Raw genomic sequence first — 20,000 nt, 5'->3', positions numbered from 1 at the left:
TTGGCAGGTGTCTCATGACCGGAAGTCCCGCCTTATTAAGCCCTGCCCCATATGATGTCACTTCCTCCTCTATTCAAACCCACCTGCTTCCGGGTAATCTCAATTCCGCCCCCACAGAAACCCCAACTTCTTCCGGTATTGTCACTGCCGGGTATCATCACTTCCAGTCCCACCCTACGCAACCCCAATTACGGGTAACGTCACTTCTGGGTGACCACTTAATGGTGTCGTCATTTCCGGATGATGTCACCCTTCCGCTTCCATCCTAACCACTCCCATCTATCATATTTGGGCATCCAGTGACATCCTACATCCGGATAACACATCATACAGCCGGGTAACATTACCCTAAAGTGGAACAAGTCGAAACTTGTTCCCTTTGATAAAAGTCTGTGCATGTCCGTGGTGATGTCTGTAGCGGCCTCTTGGACTTCAAATAATGATGCAGAGTTTCAAACGGGTGTCGAGAATCTTATATCACTGAACAGCAAGTCCAGCATACTGCACCGAGAAAACCATAGAACAGAAAAACACAAACTGTAACAGTAGTTTGCTAAATATTTCACATATCAACTCAATGTAAACGCACCAAATTAAACACATAGCATACAAATAAAGTATATGACGAACGGGATTTTGACAACAGAAAACAAATACAGTGAAACCCCGCTACTTCGCGGTTCACCTTTCGCGGGTTCAGTGCTTCGCGGGTCTAAAAAATATTCGGGGGCATTGTAGTTTCGCCGAGCGGCACGAGGGGGCGCTGGAGCGGTTAGATGGCCGGCGTGCGCCGAAGAAGAGTGTGGGCGAAGAAGAGAGTGGACAGAGAAGAGCGACATTTCGCCTCGCTCGGGGCCTTGCGAGAGTTCCGGAGGAGACCGGCCGGCGTGCGTGTGTGGCAGTCAAGCCGTAGAGGAACAACCTCCGCCCGTTTCGTTCGGGACCGGTGTCGTGCCAAAGTACTTACCCCCTGCCAAAATCTGCATCCCCTGTCGCGGGAGCGCGCACGCATTGACTGAAGGCGGCGCGATGTTACTACGTTTGTTTTCATTGAAAGGCACGAAGAATGTATGATTTTGTGTTTTTGATTTGCTTTCATTTAAACTACGGTTTCCATAAAAGTGGTATTCTTAGTCGGTGCGGTTTTCACCATTCGCTACAATTCAACACGTCAAGTAAGCGTTTGACTGCGCCGAAATCGGGGGGGGGGGATTCCCTGCATTTGCATTCGTTAGACCAAAGAAATTTCGCAATCAATGAAGCTACCATCCGGGAATTTCAGTGATTAAAACACGATGAAAAGGGGAGAGGATTAGTGATGTGGGCTATATCGTGTTTCCAGCGAGATCAAATTAAGTGGCATCATACAGATAGGTGGTATCCTGTTAGAGAACACGTAATTGTATTCCAATTGACTGATTTGTTTATTTTTTATAACCACCGATAGCTGCGTCAAGAGTAGCAAAAGAATAAAAAAATAAAGTCACTCGCGTTCTGCGTCGGACTCGAGGTGCATTCACTGACCACTTACGCAGTAGGAAAGTTACCAGGGGTGACTGATTCTGGCAGCCCCCCCTGGTAACTTTGCCTAGAAAAGAGGGATCCTTCTCAAATTTGCCACACATACTCAAAATGACCCAATAGGTACACAGAATAAGTCACTTGATGGTTGGGGTCAATTTTTGTGATTAGAGGGGGGGTACTTATTGTGGCAGAGGCTGCCAGAATCAGTCCCCCCCTGGTAACTTTCCTACTGCGTAAGTGGTCAATGAATGCACCTCGAGTCCGACGCAGAACGCGAGTGACTTTATTTATTTCTTTATTCTTTTGCTACTCTTGACGCGGCTATCGGTGGTTATAAAAAAATAAACAAATCAGTCAATTGGAATACAATTACGTGTTCTCTAACAGGATACCACCTATGTGTATGTTGACACTTAATTTGATCTCGCTGGAAACACGATCGCCCACTTCACTCATCCTCTCCCCTTTTCATCGTGTTTTGATCACTGAAATTACTTTATGGTAGCTTCATTGATTGCGAAATTTCTTTGGTCTAACTAATGCAAATGCAGGTAATTCCCCCCGAGCCAAACGCTTACTCTACGTGTTGAATTGTAGCGAATGGTGTGCTGAAAACCACACAGACTAAGACTGCCACTTTTATGGAAACCCTAGTTTACATTACAGCAAATCAAAAACACAAACTCATACATTCTTCGTGCCTTTCAATGAAAACAAACGTAGTAACATCGCGCCGCCTTCAGTCAATGCGTGCGCGCAGGGGATACAGATTTTGGCAAGGGGTAAGTACTTTGGCACGACACCGGCGTGCGTGAGCGGAGCGCGAGGCTGTCAGTTATGAATGAATAAATAAATAAATAAATGAAAAATGCCACCTTTCATTTCACAGGGCACACCGGACTGCGTACCAGCAGGTAAAAGTCGAAGTAATTAAATAAATACAAAAAGAAGTAATTGAATAAATACAAAAATAATGGCTGGGGAATAAAAAAATAATACGTTTTAATAATATTTTTTTTGTTATAACATGAATTTCACTCTCTCTCACTCTCTACCCGTATATATATATATATATATATATATATATATATATATATATATATATATATATATATATATACATGTATATATATATATATATATATACATGTATATATATGTATACATATATATATATATATATATATACATGTATATATATGTATACATATATATATACATATATATATATATATATATACATATGTATACATATATATATATACATGTATATATATGTATACATATATATATACATATATATATATATATATATACATATGTATACATATATATATATATGTATACATATATATATATATATATGTATACATATATATATATATATATGTATACATATATATATATATATATATGTATACATATATATATATATATATATGTATACATATATATATATATATATATATATGTATACATATATATATATATATGTATACATATATATATATATATGTATACATATATATATATATATATGTATACATATATATATATACATATATTTATATATATATATATATTTATATATATACATATATATATATATATATATATATATATTTATATATATACATATATATATATATATACATATATATATATATATATATATATATATATATATATATATATATATATATATTTTATTTTATTTTTTTTTTAAGCATTTTTGAAGGTGTGCCGCTACTTCGCACCTATATATATTTATATATAGGTGCGAAGTATATATATATATATATATATATATATATATACACACACGTTTTTTTTTTGTTTTTTGTTTTTTTAAGGTGCGACGCTACTTCGCGGATTTTCAGTTTTCGCGGGTGGTCTCGGTCCCCATTAACCGCGATAACCGGGGGTTCACTGTACACGTCAAAAGTCAGAAACAATGAACATTTGTGAGTTTGTTACATCGTTGTACCTCGTTCCGCTTTCCCAGGGCGCTTGTAAACGGTTGCCACAATGAGGTATATTGCCTTCGCCTGGGACAGACATCGAGAGCGCTCCTCCGGCAACATATAATGACACGTCTCGTGGAGTCATAACCCGGAAGTTAAATAAATAAAAAGAAGTAGAAATAACCCCCCAAAGCGAACACGGAAATGCCACAAGGTGGCACTGCAGGTCCACAAGCTACCATCCACACACGCAAACAAAACAACAACAATGCACCGAATCGGGCATTTACACTCCCACCAAATCCTAGTACAGGCATCACCAAATGGCGGGACCGTGGGATGATTCGGACCGGACCCATGGCCAATCTATGATGATTTGTTTTCAGGGCGCATTCGCAAACGGCGCTGCAATTCTAGTAAATACAGAAAAAGCGTCACTGATTTGAGCCAATCAAATCTTTTCTTTAAGATCCACTGCCAATTGCGCAGCAGACCGGAAGAGAGTGCTGCTGACAGTATGCCTTGCTAAAAAGTTAGCGAGGTCGATGCGTGTTGTTTGAAATGAATGGACGGAGAAATTTAGTTTCGTTCTGGCTGCAACCAATTCAAAACCAGTGTGCATCATATGCTCTGAAACCGTCGCAACATTGCGAAGCGCCACTACGAAACAAAGCACCACCCTTTTGCGCACAGTAATCCGCTGACGGTTGAGGCGAGCGCATGCAAAAACATCGAGTGCAGTACAACAGATTTTTACATTTTCGTTTACATCCCAGCGGCATGCAAACGAATATTCAGTAAAAGTATCATGGATTTTGGGGAAACATTAAAAAACGTTCAAGTGATGGGGAAGTTGCGAAGGAGTGCTTAAATGTGGCTGCACAAACATTATTTAAAGGAAAACACAAAGGCCAGATGAGTGAAATAATCTACCAAATCCCAAATATTCAAAAGAAAAAGTGGTGTCAAAGCTCATTTTTAATTAGTTTTTATGAGGACAGCCATTTTTATTGATTATGTACTGAACATGTTGACCTGGTTTACTTGGATAATTAGGCTTTCCGTTTTTTTTAGGCTGATAACTCTTTGATTTAAAAAAAAAAAAAAAAAAAAAAAAAAAAAAAGGTAAAAGACGTTAACTCAATGCTTAGCACTTGATATATTTCTGCAGGAGATATTTTACAGTTTTCTTCTGGAAGTGGCACCCTTAAATTCCTGGAGCCACATTTTCTTGAATTTGAAATAAACGCCTTATATTTGTTTGACTGGCAAAGGTGTTTAATGGGAGCATTGCTAAATATTTAGTATATAAGTGCGCTCTGTTGAAAATGACTAAATATTGAAACTATATAAAAATGTGAACATAGGCTAGACATTTCGGGAAGTTGGACTTTGGTTCGGACCTTTTAAACGGAAGAAATTTTCGTCGTGGACCTCTATGACTTTTAATTGAATACCTCTGTCCTAGTACAATGGATAAACAATATACAAAGAGTGAATGAGCTGTACAGGATTTCTTGCTTCTATTAAACCTGTCATGTTAACTATGTGTATGGGGTATTAAACAGATGAACCAACAAACAAACTGTCTTAATTAGTCACCCAAAAGACGCACTAATTTTTTAATTGGTCTCTCAATAATTGAAGGTCTAAAAAAGGATCTGGTTGTTTATGAGATTGTCGCTCTCCAACTTGCAATTTAATGCGACGCACCAAGCCATCACTAAGTTGAATCGTCTCAATCACTCGTCCAAATTCCTTGGGAGGTTATCATCCTTGTCGTTTGTGTACCTTAGTTAAGAACATGCACCGTATCCGACGCAGCTGGCATCCGAAAAATGTTGCAACTCTACTTTCACATTGTTATGCAGGTCACAAGAATGGTAACGCCGTGGAATTGAAATTTCTTTCAACTCGTGAAAACCATTTAACCACTCCCACCGTGAGGTAATATCTTCTCGGAGAGGATCGTCCCATCCAATGCCTCTGTGACAAAGTTCTTGAAAGATAAGCTTTCCCTTTAAACTGAATGGTGCGATGAAACCAAGCGGATCATTAAGAGAGGCAATGATGGACAGGCGACCGCGTTGGGTTGAAGGCTGATCTTGCAAACTAATATTGACGCAGAAAGCGTCCATTTTAATGCACCATTGAATTCCAAGTGCACGCTCTGAAGGAGATGGATCTACTCCAAGAGGTTCGATGGTTGCTGCCCTTTCCAAAGGATTTAAGCATGTGAGGGCTGCTTCCTTTTTCAAGTTGAATTTATGAAGGCGCAGGCCTCCTCTACTGCACAATTCCTGTGATTCAATGATCAGGTTCTTGGCTTGACCAAACCGTCATCAACGTAAAAGTTTTTCTCCACAAATGTCGAAGCTAGTGGAAAGAGGGATTTGTGTTGTCGCGCCAGATGTTTCAAACTAGGGCTGGGCGATATGACCTAAAATCAATATCGCAATAAATTAAGCAATTTTACCTCGATAACGATAAATGCGCGATAAATTTCCGCTCGTGGACCAAAATCAAAATAAATGCAGGAAATGCATATTAACTGGTTTTGTATTGACCAACTGGTACACATTACTTTCAATGAAAAATAAACGTGCAAAAATCATTTGTATAAACATTTCAAATGTTGCTTTGCATGACTTGAACAATGTCACAAAGAACAGGAGAAAAGGAGTACCTCTTGCAAAATCTTTTCTGCAAATAGATTGCGCCAAGGTGCTGTAATGCCATGTGCAAAGGCCTAGATTTGTGTGAAGGTCTCTTGTAAACAATATGAATAATGCCATGTGCAAAGGAGCTTGTGTGGTCGGCAAATAAAATGCTAAATAAAATGGGGAAAAAAGTCAATGCAAATAAGTGCATCATCGGGAAAATGTGTCATCTCGAGTACTGTGGTGCGCAGTCGCCACTTGTCGTTTATGTAATGCACAGTCAGGCTCAACCAGGGATCCATGTTGCGACTCGACCACAAGTCGGATGTGGATGCAAAATGCTTGACATGTCTATGCTCCCGTCCCGATGTTGTCCATATTGGGAAGTACGGTTTGTGACAAATATTTGCGCACCTCTTGTCGGCTACTTTCATGAGGCGTTTAAATCCTGTGCGCTCCGCTGTAACTGGAGGAGCTAAATCATTAGCTATGTGCTAGGCTATCGCATCCACCTCTTAGACGTTCTCTCGTATGGTGTCGCCTCCGTTATGGGCTGTTGTCACTGGTCGAACCTTGCTCCTTCCTTTGAACTTTCAGCACAGCATGGTTGTCTTGTGGGTGGTGAAAAAGAAACGGTTGGACGCGCTGTTTTGGGTGCTTACGACGCACTTTGCAGTTCGTGTTCTTTTGCTCAAACATTGTCTTTATGGGACTCAAAACATTTCCAAACGACAGATGTCGAATTTCTTTTCGGGACGAGCGCAACAGGAACAACTTCAACTAACGTTATTTTGTCTTCAGCCGTGTCAGCCGCTTCTTGATTTAAATCGCCAGCTACGACCTCGTCGTCTGTTTTCTTTTTTTGTTCAGCTGGGTAGAGTCATGTGACTACAGCCGCTGTACCCGTTCTTAAAGGGACATGAACATAGCCGCAGGCAGAAAACACTTCTTTTTTTTTTTTTTTAAACACCAAATTTACCGACATGGGCATAATTATGTCGGTCATTGTATTTAACTTCGGTAACTGTAAATTTTCGGTTTATCGCCCAGCCCTATTTCAAACCAAAGTTGGCACATCCTGGAGACGAGGAGGCTCTGAAGAGATGACCTGTCATCCTGTACTCCTGCGGTTCCTTCTCCAAATCTCCACCTTTCCACCAGAGAAATTTCAAATAATTTCAGGATTCAGGAGTGACAGAGAACTGGTAAAACATTCTTTCGATATCACATTTTGCTACTGCCTCCTTCCTGAAACGACAAAGAACACCTATCTAGGGATTAATTAGGTCAGTGTTAACAGTGTGTCGTTGAAAGAAATACCATGGAATTTGGCTGAACAATCAAATACGACTCTTAACTTGTCCGGTTTTCGGGGGTGAAAGACGCCATGATGCGGAAGGTACCACTCTATCTCTCCCTCAGATGCTGCAGGGGAAGGCTCAGCTTCACCTTTGTTAATAGCTTCTTCCATTGATGCCATTTATTGATCATAATATTGTTTATTGGCCTTTAACTTCTTAAGACACTGCAGTCGAATTGTAGCTAGTCTCTTATTGTTTGGTAGGTTAGGTGGACCATTGCCCTTGAAAGGAAGGGGAAATTCATAATGTCCGTCTTTCATGTGATGTGGTCACTAAGGAACTGTATGAAATGGACATCATCCTGCGAAGCATATTTATCTTAAGAATTTCTGTCGATGAAGTCTGATTCGAGAGACTTCAGAACATCTGTGGTTGATGGACTTGGGATTTCCCTTACTGTCAGACGGATCACAAAACTCTGACTTCCTTGTCTGTCTAGGTGGGGGTGGTTTGATGTGCCAACGATACTCCGTCCTAGTTCTGATCTCTGTGCATACGGTTGCATTTTGTCACCAATAACAACCTCAAGAAGAGCTAGCGCAGATGGACAGTCATGCCCAATCAGGAGCGCTACATCACAGTCTTGAAGTGGTCGCCGCTTATCTGCCAAGTGTCTGAGATGAGGCCACAGTAATGCTGTTTCTTGTGTTGGTACATAAGACTTATCCACTGGGATGAAGTCTTGCTGTAAGCCTTTTGCAGTGAAATGTGATTCTTCAAATGTATTCCTCTAACTTGAAGACCTTGGATGTTTTTGCTTGTTATGATTGTGTCAATAGCCGTCATAGTACTAAATTTAAAATTTATTGGTTGTGCATCCACCTTCAGTTTGTCCAGTACATCCTTTAAAACAAACGCTGAGTCCCTCTGTGTGTCCAGTATTACATATGTGAGAACTTCTTTGTGTGGCTCTAGTACTGAAGATACAAAGACTCGAAGAATACTCGAGATGCTGTGGCAGAAGCATGTCGTGTTGATGTATGAGATACAACATTTTGCAATTCCTGGTTTCGACGTTCATTTGTGGAAGTGGAGTTATTGCTTCTTGCTTCCACAGGTCCTTGTTTTCTGTCTTCGTGCAAACAGATAGGCTGACGACGACTGCATATCTTACATGTATGCAGTTTCTTACAATCTTTGGTCATGTGACCTTTTCTTAAGCATCCAAAGCAGAGTCAATTTTCATAAATGACTGCCCTTTTTTTTCACCACTTTTTGCTGCAAAGATGGGACATTTTGCAATGCCATGATCTTCACGTTCACAGACTCTGCAAGGTGGCTTTGGTCTAGTTCTGTTTGCTTCTTGATTCTCTTGAGCAGATGTACTTGCTTGTACATTTGTGTTTAGAGTGTTGGCTTTCTTCTGTGATTTTTCATCTGTGGATTTGAAATTTATCAACAACGGAGAAGAAATGGGGTTACAAGCAATCCATTCTACTGTGTTCAGGAACTCCGTGAAGCATGTTAGATCTGGATAGTCTCCAGAGATGTCAAGTTCTGCAACAATTATTCAACTCCACCTGCGCACAATCCATTCTGGTATTTTTTGGAGCAACTTGTGGTTTTCTTCACAATCATTAAGAATAGCTAGTCCTTTAACATGTGGGATTGCCTCTGTGCAGCCTTGGAGGAAGTCTGCAAACTCCCGTAGTGCTTGTGAATCGTTGGCGTCAATCTTTGGCCATCTCGCGAGCTTATCTCGGAAAGCCCTTTGTATGATGAACGGGTTCCCATATCTATTCCAGGCTCCGTTGTATGCATTCTCTGAATCTCGATAAAAGAAACTTTCTACAGCTGTGAGCGCCTCTCCTGCGAGATAATTTCTTAGATAAAACATTTTCTCGCTTGGTGGGAGGGGTTTCCTATCAATAAGAACTATGAATGACATCTTCCACTCTGTAAACCTTAAAGGGTCACCACTGAACACAGTTGGTTCAGGTGCTGGCAAGCGACTCATGCTTGTTGAACTTGCGATTGCTTGGGCTAAGTTGGCAGATACCCGAGTCATTGAGATTTCAAGGGGAGCTGCTTGATGAGGATGGAATGACACAGCATCAGGATTCAATTGAGGTTTAGTTTCTGTTCGATAGCAAGCAGGGTAAGTTTGGTCATGAAACTCTTCGTGTCTGTCAAAACCTTCGAAACTGCCACATCCTTTCGCTTCCGTCCTAACCTCTCCCCTCTACCCATATTTTGGCATCCGATGACATCACATACCCGGCAGACTTCACCCTGAAAAGGAACACTTTAGTACAAGTCCAGGCATGTCTGTGAGGTCCCACCCTCTAACCATATTTGGATAACCCCTGACAACATTCTTCTGCCTCGCTTATGTCCAAAACTGTTCAGATTGTAAAAGGAGAATATCCCGCCCACTCTAGTCCAGACCAGTTATTCCTTTTGTATCGTGTTCGATGACTTATTTTTTTTTACTATGGTCATGTCATTAAAAATTTAATTGTAAAACTTTGTTAATATAACAAATACAAACACCAAAATGCGCATACTGTGTTTTCACTACCATAAGGCGCACATTAAAGTCCCAAATCATACTCAAAATAGACAGCGCGGCCTTTTGTGCGGAGCGGGGCGCCTTGTGTACAGACCGAGATCTTAGATCTGCACACTTGTTACTCTCCGGAGCAACACCCCTGACCACCTTTGGGCATTTCACAGTTCGTGTTGGTACATCCTGTTGGTAAAATCTGTGACTACCTATTGCTGCAGCATTTACTTGGAGAACTATGTAAAAATAAATAAATAAAATGTACAATGTGTAAACACTTTTGTTGGTGACGGTTTGAGACATTTAGTGACAACAGACCCATATAATGCAAAGTTATTACGAGGGAACCAACACAATGTTTTTGAGATGGAACTCGTATATATCTCGCACGTTGTCTTAGGGCTCCACATGGGGTTAAACATATGAATAGTCTTGCTTATTGACCCAGAGTTATTTGTAGCAGTTTTAAAACTGTCTGATATCTTTGCATTCATTAAATGAAATATGATACCGTATTTTTACGGCCAAAAGACACGCTGTATCAAAGGCGCACAGCATTAGTTGAGAGTGCTATTTCTGTATTTAATACTTAAACTGGGTGCGCGCATGCTAGCCCGCGCATGCTAGCCCGCACATGCTAGCTCGCGCATGCCAGCACTCATACGAATAAGGGATCGCTGTCAGTAGCAGCACCTCAAACCAATGAGAGATGTCATGGCAACACATCTAATCCACAATGTCAGGGGAGGGATGTCACTGGTCACCACAGTCCTTAGAGTCACGGTTTAAAATCAAAACAAAAAATATCTCTGAGCAGCATACAAGCATACAATGAAACAAAGAAAAAAAAACAACACAAACATGCATCTCTCATGCCATTCATATCCCAAAAGAAATAAAAAGAACAGAAAAAGATTACGGCAATGGCTTCTGGGAGCCAGTCAGCCTCAGCCAATCACATGGCTGTTTAGAGAGATGTGAGTGGTGTGCTTTGTTTTTTTAATATTATTATTATTATTTATTTTTTTTTGCAGTCTGTTGTCTAAACTTGTGATGTTTCTTGCTTGCAATAACATGAACGATAAGACAGACTACGACATCGTGGCCAGCTGCACTTTTGTCCAGCTTTCTACGGCACCACACCAAAAAACATATTCACATCATGTATTTGTCACAGTCAATACGAAGCATAGATGTTTCAGACATTGGCCAGCAGGTTGTACGAACATGCACTCTGAAATGCCCCAAGGGATCAGAACCAATGCTTGACAGAGTTGCTCAGTCTATACAATAGGCGCGTCGCATTACAAAGCGCTTCGTTTGTTTTGGGGAAAATTTGAGACTTTCAAGAGCGCCTTATGGTTGCGAAAATACGGTACATTTACAGGATACCACTGTCAGGTTGAAATGCCCTGACGCCGTTTGGGAGAGCTAAGTTTTCTGCTTACTGAAATTAAAAAGGTGGCTGATCGCCAGGAGAAAGCAAGCATGGTTGTTCATTTTTACCGGCCGATCGGGAGAGAGGCCAAGAGCAGACCGGCGTCTTGCTCCGTTCAGCTCCGCGCACCCTCTCTCTGCCCCCCTCCCTGCCGCCTGGTTTTTATTAGAGCTTGACTCAAAACTTAACTGACAATGGGGGTCTGTCTCCAGGAAACAGGAAGCCATAACTAACAACTAATCACCAGGATACAGGAGATTAACTGACAATGAAGGTCTGTTTTAGGCTAAACGGATCTCCAGGAGACAGGAAACCATAACTCACAATGAAAGCAAGGAAATTGAATCAGAATCAGAAGTCCCTTTATTGTCATTGTACTCAAGTCTGCAACGAGATTAGAGAGCTCCCCTCTCCAGTACAATACAACAATAATTCAGATAAATACATAAATTAGATAAATAAGAGAAAAGTTAGTGCAATGGAAAATAATACTGAATAGGATATATAAAAACACATCACGTTGCTGTTCTGCAAAGTAAGGGTGGTCGTGTGTGTGTGTGTGTGTGTGAGAGTTTAGAATGGAAATGGCTCTTGGAAAGAAACATTTTCTCAGTCTATTGGTCCTTGATTTGATGCACCTCTAGCGCCTGCCAGAGGGCATCAGGTCGAACAGGAGTGAGTTTGGGTGAGTATTGTCTTTGACGATATTGAGAGCCCTGCTGAGGCACCGGGTCGATGTCCGACAGTGAGGGGAGAGGGCAGCCAATAATCCTTTGCGCTGTTTTGACCATCCTCTGCAGCCTCACTCTGTCCGCCTCAGTGCAGCCGCTGTACCAGGTGGAGACACAGTACGTCAGCAGGCTCTCTGTGGACGAGTGGTAGAAGGCCAGCAGTAGCCTCCTGTCCAGGTTGAATTTCATGAGGACTCTCAGGAAGTGCAGACGCTGGTGGACCTTCTTTACCACTGCTGTGGTGTTATGTGTCCAAGAAATCCAATCATCGGAAATCTGTACTCCCAGGAACTTGAACGTGTGGACCCTCTCCACACACATGCCTTCGATGCAGAGGGGGGGCGGCACCGTCTTGTTCCTCCTGAAGTCGCTGACGATCTCCTTTGTTTTTGCAATGTTGAATTGCAGTCTGTTGTCCTCGCACCAAGCCGTCAGTCTCTGGACCTCCTCTCTGTAGGCTGTCTCGTCACCTTCCGAGATCAGACCGACCACGGTCGTGTCGTCAGCAAACTTGACGATGGTGTTGTTACCGTGGGCCGGGCTGCAGTCGTAGGTGTAGAGGGCGTATAGGAGAGGGCTCAGCACGCATCCTTGAGGGGAACCGGTGCTCAGCGTACGGGTGGAGGACGTGTAGGGGCCGAGCAACACATTCTGGGGTCTGTTGGTCAGAAAGTCCTTAATCCAGATGCGTGTGAGGGCAGGGAGGCCGAGAATGTCCAGTTTGGCGACGAGGATGTCCGAGATGATTGTGTTGAATGCCGAGCTGGAGTCCACAAAGAGCATCCTTGCATAGCTCTGCTGTTGTTCCAGGTAGCTCAGCACAACATGCAGAGCAGTGTCGATGGCGTCCTCAGTGGATCTGTTAGCCCGGTATGCAAACTGGTAGGGGTCCAGAGTGGGAGGAAAGCAGTCCCTGATGTGCTGGAGAACCAGCCTCTCGAAGCACTTCATGATGACTGGCGTGAGAGCAACAGGACGGTAGTCATTCAGGGGGACTGCGGGTGAATTTTTGGGGACAGGAATAATGGTGGAAGTTTTCAAGCAGGAGGGGATGACTGCTTGAGCCAGGGAGTGGTTGAAGACCCTGCAGAAAACATGTGACAGTTGGTGGGCACATGCTCTGAGGACCTTGCCTAGTATTCCGTCGGGTCCAGTAGCTTTCCTGGGGTTAATAGCCAGGAGCGCGCGCCTCACATCGTGTTCCTCTACGGTGAGTGGGGGGGAGTTGAGGCATGAAGTGCGGGGGTGTGACGGTTGGGGCGAGTCGAAGCGAGCGAAGAAGCAGTTAAGCTCCTCTGCCAGCGATGCACTCGGGTCTACAGAGGTCGTGCTGCTGCCTCGGAAGTTGGTGATGCTCTGTAGACCCTGCCACACCTCCCGTGGTCTGTTGCTGGCAAGGTGGGACTCCAGCCTCCTCTTGTAGTTTGCCTTGGCTAGCTTGATGCCTTTGCTCAGGTCAGCACGAGCCACCTTGTACTGGGCTTTGTTGCCTGACCTGAAGGGAGCGTCACGGGCCTTGAGGAGAGAGCGGACCTGGCTGGACGTCCAGGGCTTCGCATTTGTTAAGGTCCGTATGGTCCCGTTTAGGGACACAGTTTCCATGCAGAACTTGATGTAGTCCAGTACACAATGCGTGTAAACGTTAAGGTCTTGATGATCAAAGAGGTCCCAGTTGGTGTCTTGAAAGCAGTCCTGCAATTCACTCATGGCGTCATCACGCCAGGTTTTCACAGTCTTTGTGGTGGGCCTGAATCTGCGCCTGAGAGGGGTGTACGCAGGTGCGAGCTGCAAGGACAGGTGGTCTGACTGGCCGAGGGGGGCGAGTGGGATGGTCCTGTATGCGTGCTTGATGTTCGAGTACACATGGTCGAGAGTGTTGTCTCCCCTCGATGGGCACTTGACATGCTGGTGGAACTCTGGGAGTACAGTCTTTAAATTGGCCTTATTAAAGTCCCCCGCTACTATGTGAACGCCATCAGGGTGGGCCCGCTGATGTTTATTGATGACGCACGTGAGTAGCGAGAGCGCCGTGCTACTGTTAGCGTCGGGAGGGATGTAAACAGCTGTGACGATCACTACCGTTAGCTCCCTCTGGAGAAAATAAGGCCGGCATTTAACGGACATGTACTCGATGTCGGGGGAAGAGTGCTTCTCAACGATCGTGCTATCGCCGCACCAGTTCTCATGCACGTAAACACAGAGCCCCCCGCCCCTGCTTTTCCTGGTGTCCCTCGTCCGATCTGCGCGATGTAGCGAGCGCCCAGCCAGCTGGATGCTAGCGTCGGGGACGTTGGCGTGCAGCCAGGATTCCGTGATGACGATCACACTGCTGTCTCGCACATAGCGGTTTCCCAGGATTTGTAATCCCAGATCGTCGATTTTTATGGACCTCGGATCTGCCGTTGGTGAGGTAGAGACTCGGCAGTGGTTGCCTGTGGGGCAGCCGTAGCAAGACACCGGACCTGCAGCCCCGCTTCTGCTTCCTCTCTCCGTCGCCTGCGCCGCCTCCCGGTCCCGATGACAAGCCACGGTGAGCCGGGCGGCCTCGCCAGTTCGTCAGGAATTTTGCGATCATAGCAAAATTCCTCTGTGATGGTTATTTCGCATCGATATCCAATGTCCACGATGTCGTGGCGGGTATATCGATGCTGTGCCTCAGTTGGTGCCAATAAGACCAAGCAAATAAATAAAAAGCAATAAGGAGCACTGGGAGGGAGAGCCGTTAGCCGCTGCGTCTATGCACGCCGCCATCTTGGAAAAAAAATGTAAGTGTGCGTGTGTGCGTGTGCTAAAGCAAAAATGTAAGTGTGTGTGTGCAATCATTAATGATACAAGAAATGTATAAAAACATGATTAGAAATATACAAACTGATTACATAAAGTTACTTGAGATTAATGTGATCTTCAGCCCATTTTACAACCACTTACGATCTGCTGGTGACACATTACGTTTAATGGAAAACGAAGCTATGGCTGACTACTAATATGCTGAACTACACATAACGTATAGGGGCTGGACATTGCATGGCCTGTAGTCTGCAATCAGACCCCTCTTGTTGTTTTTGCCTCCAGCTAAGCCACACCCCATAAATGACGTCACTTTGTTTACAAACTATGAAGGGATGAGATGGCAAACACACCTTGACTAAGACTTTGAGGCAACTGGGCAAGTTTCACCACACTTTGTGAATAGGTTGTGTTTTCACAAAAGGCAGCATAATTTATGATGATTTCCACACTGCAACGAGAGATTCTGAAAATAACAAGGGGGAACCTGGCGTATTTAATACTTCAGTTTTTCAATAAAGTACAACCAAACTCAGTTTTGCACCCTTTGCCTTTTAAAAAACATACTAGCATGTTTTAGCGTGCGTGAATGCTACTGTATGTTTTAAGATAACATGTTTTACCATGCGTGTGTCCAATAATACGTTGCATCGTTGTGTTAATATGTGTTAAATACAGAAATAGCACCGGTAACTGAGACTGCGCCTTTTACTATGGTGCGCCTAATGGTCGTGAACATACGGTACACATTCTTTGGGTGAATTTAACCTGTGAGCTGGACTTGAGTGGATGAGAAACACTGGATATATATTAATGTGTATTTACTCTGGTGGCTTGGAAAGATCAAATGTGAAAAATGCAAGAGGTGGTTCCATTTCTCTTGTTTGCGGATGCAGGCGATGGTCTTTGTTCAAGACACTCATTGTGGCTGTGTGACATTTGTATATAAATATAAGTATGTCTGTTTGTCATTGAGTATTGTTGATAATTTTCTTCTCCGAAATGACAGCTTTGTTGACACTACCTACCATTTCCAGCTGTATTCAAAACGGAAAAAATGTAGATTTTTCTTATGGTGTCCCACATGTATCACCATAGAACAATTAATTTGTGGACAACGTCAAGTCAACTTTTTCTTCCAACGCACAGAGTACTAAGCTAATGGTGCCTCACGATCTTTCACCTTCCTAACATGCTCTATCCTTTTCACCTCACATGGTTTGACTGTCCATTTTGTTTTCATCATTTGTGACAATTTTGAAATATAACATTTTTCACTAGGCCCGATGAGCATGAATTTTTGTGCATGTTTAGGTTCCCAAAAATAATATTCTTTCGGTGAAAGCACTTTTTTCTACGAAAACAGTAACGTCCTCTTCTTGCAGCGGTCGCTTCTCGGGTGCTAACTTGCCTACCACACCTTACTTTGGGCATACTTTTGGCAAGAGGCAAGGTACACCCTGGACTAGTCCTCAGCCAAACATAAGTGGCTTACAGACAGACAACCATTTATGCTTACTCGTGTAACTACACTCTAAGCACCTTCCACCCAAAAACTATTTTCACCACTTTGGAAAACTAGAACATCAAAAAACGTTAAAAATTGTGTTCAAACTTCGGGTGTTTCATCTTAGGGTGATTTTACAGATTGAGCCAAGCTTTTTATTTCAACGCACGCTGTTGCCATGGCAAAGTCCTGTTTTCAAAATACAATGGATTTTTAGGATCTAAACATGCTTGAAAACATTTTAACCTTTCTACACACATCAGGCTTGCCAAAACAATTAACGGGTTTTTGTGCGATTTTATTAAATAAATAATTTTAAAAAAGCATGTTAAAATAACAATCAAATGAATAAGAAGGTAGGTTTGTAGAACCCTCGAAAAAATACTTAACAACGTCGCCCCCGTTCCTTTTTTCAACCCGGTTGATGAATATTGGGAGGCATAGATTAACACCCCGAGATTTACAAAAATGTCTGGAGCCATACCCTAAACCAGGGTTCCTCGATTAGTTCTCACTGAGCAACAACATAGTGTCACATTGTCTGTAAGTTATTTTTTTTAACTGGACCGATAAATATTGTTTCAGTAGCAATTGTATGTGTGCAATGATAACCATTTAAATAAGAGTCAAGTGAGACTGTTATAATGTGTGTACCTAGTAATATTGGCCTGTAAAACTCAGATATTTTCCTTTGTTGTAGCACACAGTACAATTTGGTTTAATATACATTCAATGTTTTAATATTTTAATTGTTTTGTTTCTCTTATTTTTGAATGACGTTACCAGTTAGGAAGTAATTTTGTTCTCTCGTTTCCTCTACTTAGTCTTTTTCATGAGTATAAATATGAAACATTTTCGTTTACACACAAATCTATAAGAGAAGTGAGAGCGACAAGAATAAGCAATCTTTCTGATGTTGCGTATTCTGTTGTCACAATCCAGAGGCAGAAGCACTGTCCATGTTGTGTATTGGCGAGTCTGTTTGAATATTTCAAGCTTCTTAAATGTTAAATTTTTCTTCTATTTTCTGTCGGACCTAAAGTTCAGTTGAATTTTTCCCTTTTGCAGATTCTGGGAGGCCAGCAGAAGGCTGTTGATGGCTCCTTACAGCATGTTGTTAATGAGGTACCAATAGATCAGATCAGATATACTTTATTGTCATTCTTGTACACATGTATACAGAACGAAATGTCGACACATCTGACCCGCACAGGTTCCATAAATATACAGATATAACTATGTCGTATTTAGTAGGAATATAGAAAAGGGATTATGTACAACAGTGCAAAAAAATAGAAAGTTTGTAGAGTGAAACACGCAAGTGGGGGGGTAACAGCTGGGTAGGCTTACTATATGTGTGATTGACCGTTTAACAGTCTAATGGCTAGGGGGACAAAGCTGTTGCAGAACCTGGTGGTCCTGCACCGCACACTGCAGTACCTCTTCCCAGAGGCTAGCAGAGTGAACAGTCCATGATGGGGGTGAGAGGGGTCCCTAATGATGTTTTTGGCTCGGGATAGGCAGCGCTTCTGGCCAATGTCCTGAATGGAGGGGAGAGAAGTCCCGATGATTTTCTCTGCTGTCCTTATTAGTTGCAAGACTGGTGACTCTATTTTGAAAACAGCGATCGTATAAACCGTATACTATAATGAATGACTTGAACCAATACAGTTCCATTTCAATTCGCTGGTGGTATTAATCAAACGTTTTGATCATGCCAAGTCAAATTTATTTAAATAACCCTTAATGACAAAGGTGTCTCAGACGTGATTGACATGCCCATGTAATCAAATGTGTCAACGACATCCCCTGAGCTTAACCCAACTGGAGGGCAAGGAAAATAAAAAACGTTTTTTTTATAACCTTGAAAAAATTTAAACCTTGTATCCCCCTTCCAACAATGACCAGGCTGCACGGGATGCCGAGTGGGCAACATTTAACACAGTATGACGCGATACAATGTTATTTAGAATAGTGTAAGTGTGCATTTAATAAGATGAAGCGCTTCGTGGAAGTGGGATCTCCTCAAAATCTGGACTAGCTGGCCAATGTGGAATTCTCCATTGCAACCCCTCTGATGAGGTGGTCCACCTCAGATATTGTCGGTGATCAGTCTGTGCAGAATTTGTTCTGTGACATCCAATTTGGTGCAGCGAGGGGCGTAGGTGGGGTACACCCTGAACTGGTTGCCAGCCATTCGCAGGGCACACATAGACGAACAACCATCCGCGTTCACACCCATACCTAGCAACCGCTGCAAATCATATTTACAATAAATACATTAAATTTCTGGTGCTTGCTTAAGTGATATTCCTTAATGTATTTCAGGTTTCAAATGTGTGTTTTGTAAATTTCTTCACAGACAAACAAAGAGATGGTTGCTCGTTCCTTTGCCACCATAGTCACACATCCCTTTCATGGTATGGAAATATTGCTGCCAATTCTGAGCTTTATTCATGTTAAAAGGGAACTCAAGACAAACATTTATTTATGTATTTATTTATTTATTGGCATTAATATATTCAATGTGTCCCACAAGTCTAAAAACAGTATTCAGGTTAGTATTGCATTATTTGAATCACACAAGGTATTGCTATTTTGTTCTGTACTACTCTCTGCTGTCGACTGACATTGATGGCAAAGCGCCCTTGGGCTTGCCTGTTTTCTGGTTTCAGTCATGTGACATTCAGTCTCTGAGCACTTGGACATTAATTTCAGTTGATAGCAGAGGGCGCAACAGTATAAAATGGCAGCGCCCTGATATTGCTGAAAATGAATGGCTAAATGTGTTTCATTCTTATTCTTTGAATGCAATATTAAGTAATCAGACTGCAGTGTTTACACAGACAGTGTGATGTGAGGAGCAGAATTTGGACCCAGAAGCAAACAAGACATGGAAAGTCTTTTTATACAGAAGTATAAAGAAGTATTGACGCAGCAGTGGTACAGTGCCCGATGAATAGGCTTGGGAAAATACTTGACATTGTGGCAACGTGTGACTGAGCAACCAGAGAGCTTGAATACTGAAAGACACCTGGCCAGCAACCAAAGCAACTGACAATCTCAAGGAACATATTATTGCAAAGAAAAAAAGTGGCTTGCGTTCCCCTTGAACTAAATTTGTGGCATTAATCCAGATATAATTTGTTTGGACATATTAATCGGATTGAAGAAAGTTGACTCAATCCTGTTCGTCAGATTAATTTCCTCTGACTTGTTTTGCAGTGATTACATTGCGATGTATGGTGCAGTTCATTGGAAGAGAAACAAAATACAGGTAACATTTCTTTGTTTTCGAAACTATCTTGAAACTGAAAGCGTGATTACTTCCCAATTAATATTAATCTGTTTTCAGCGGTGTCTTTGATTCCATTATCACCATCTACAGAGAAGAAGGCATACTGGGATTCTTCGCGTATGGTTATTCTTTTCATTCATTCAAGTAGAGGCACATATCCTGTAAGCTCTCATGTTGAGAACAGTATTAGACTATAAGATCGGAATAAATAGCTTGTGTATATT

The 20,000-nt window shown here is 42.2% G+C and overlaps 1 protein-coding gene across 4 annotated transcripts in view; it reads left to right on the top strand.

Moving 5' to 3' along the window:
• Window positions 1-20,000, top strand: part of mtch2 (mitochondrial carrier homolog 2) — a 95,664-nt gene that overhangs the window by 61,807 nt on the left and 13,857 nt on the right. For 3 of the 4 annotated variants that reach the window (XM_088296669.1, XM_088296667.1, XM_088296668.1), the window contains exons 5-8: window positions 17,547-17,603; window positions 18,841-18,898; window positions 19,704-19,755; window positions 19,834-19,893. In XM_088296669.1, coding sequence (XP_088152795.1) covers window positions 17,547-17,603; window positions 18,841-18,898; window positions 19,704-19,755; window positions 19,834-19,893 — 227 coding nt within the window. Of the gene's footprint in view, window positions 1-17,546; window positions 17,604-18,840; window positions 18,899-19,703; window positions 19,756-19,833; window positions 19,938-20,000 lie in introns of all 4 variants that reach the window. The other variant, XR_015843227.1, reaches the window with a different exon arrangement.

The sequence above is a fragment of the Idiotropiscis lumnitzeri genome, chromosome 5 (genome assembly GCF_059441095.1).
Source record: "Idiotropiscis lumnitzeri isolate Australia: NSW breed Sydney's pygmy pipehorse chromosome 5, RoL_Ilum_1.0, whole genome shotgun sequence".
In the NCBI taxonomy this organism is placed as follows: Eukaryota; Metazoa; Chordata; class Actinopteri; order Syngnathiformes; family Syngnathidae; genus Idiotropiscis; species Idiotropiscis lumnitzeri.
The sequence above is the reverse complement of the archived record's forward strand: the minus strand, read 5'-3'. Positions and strand labels throughout refer to the sequence as shown.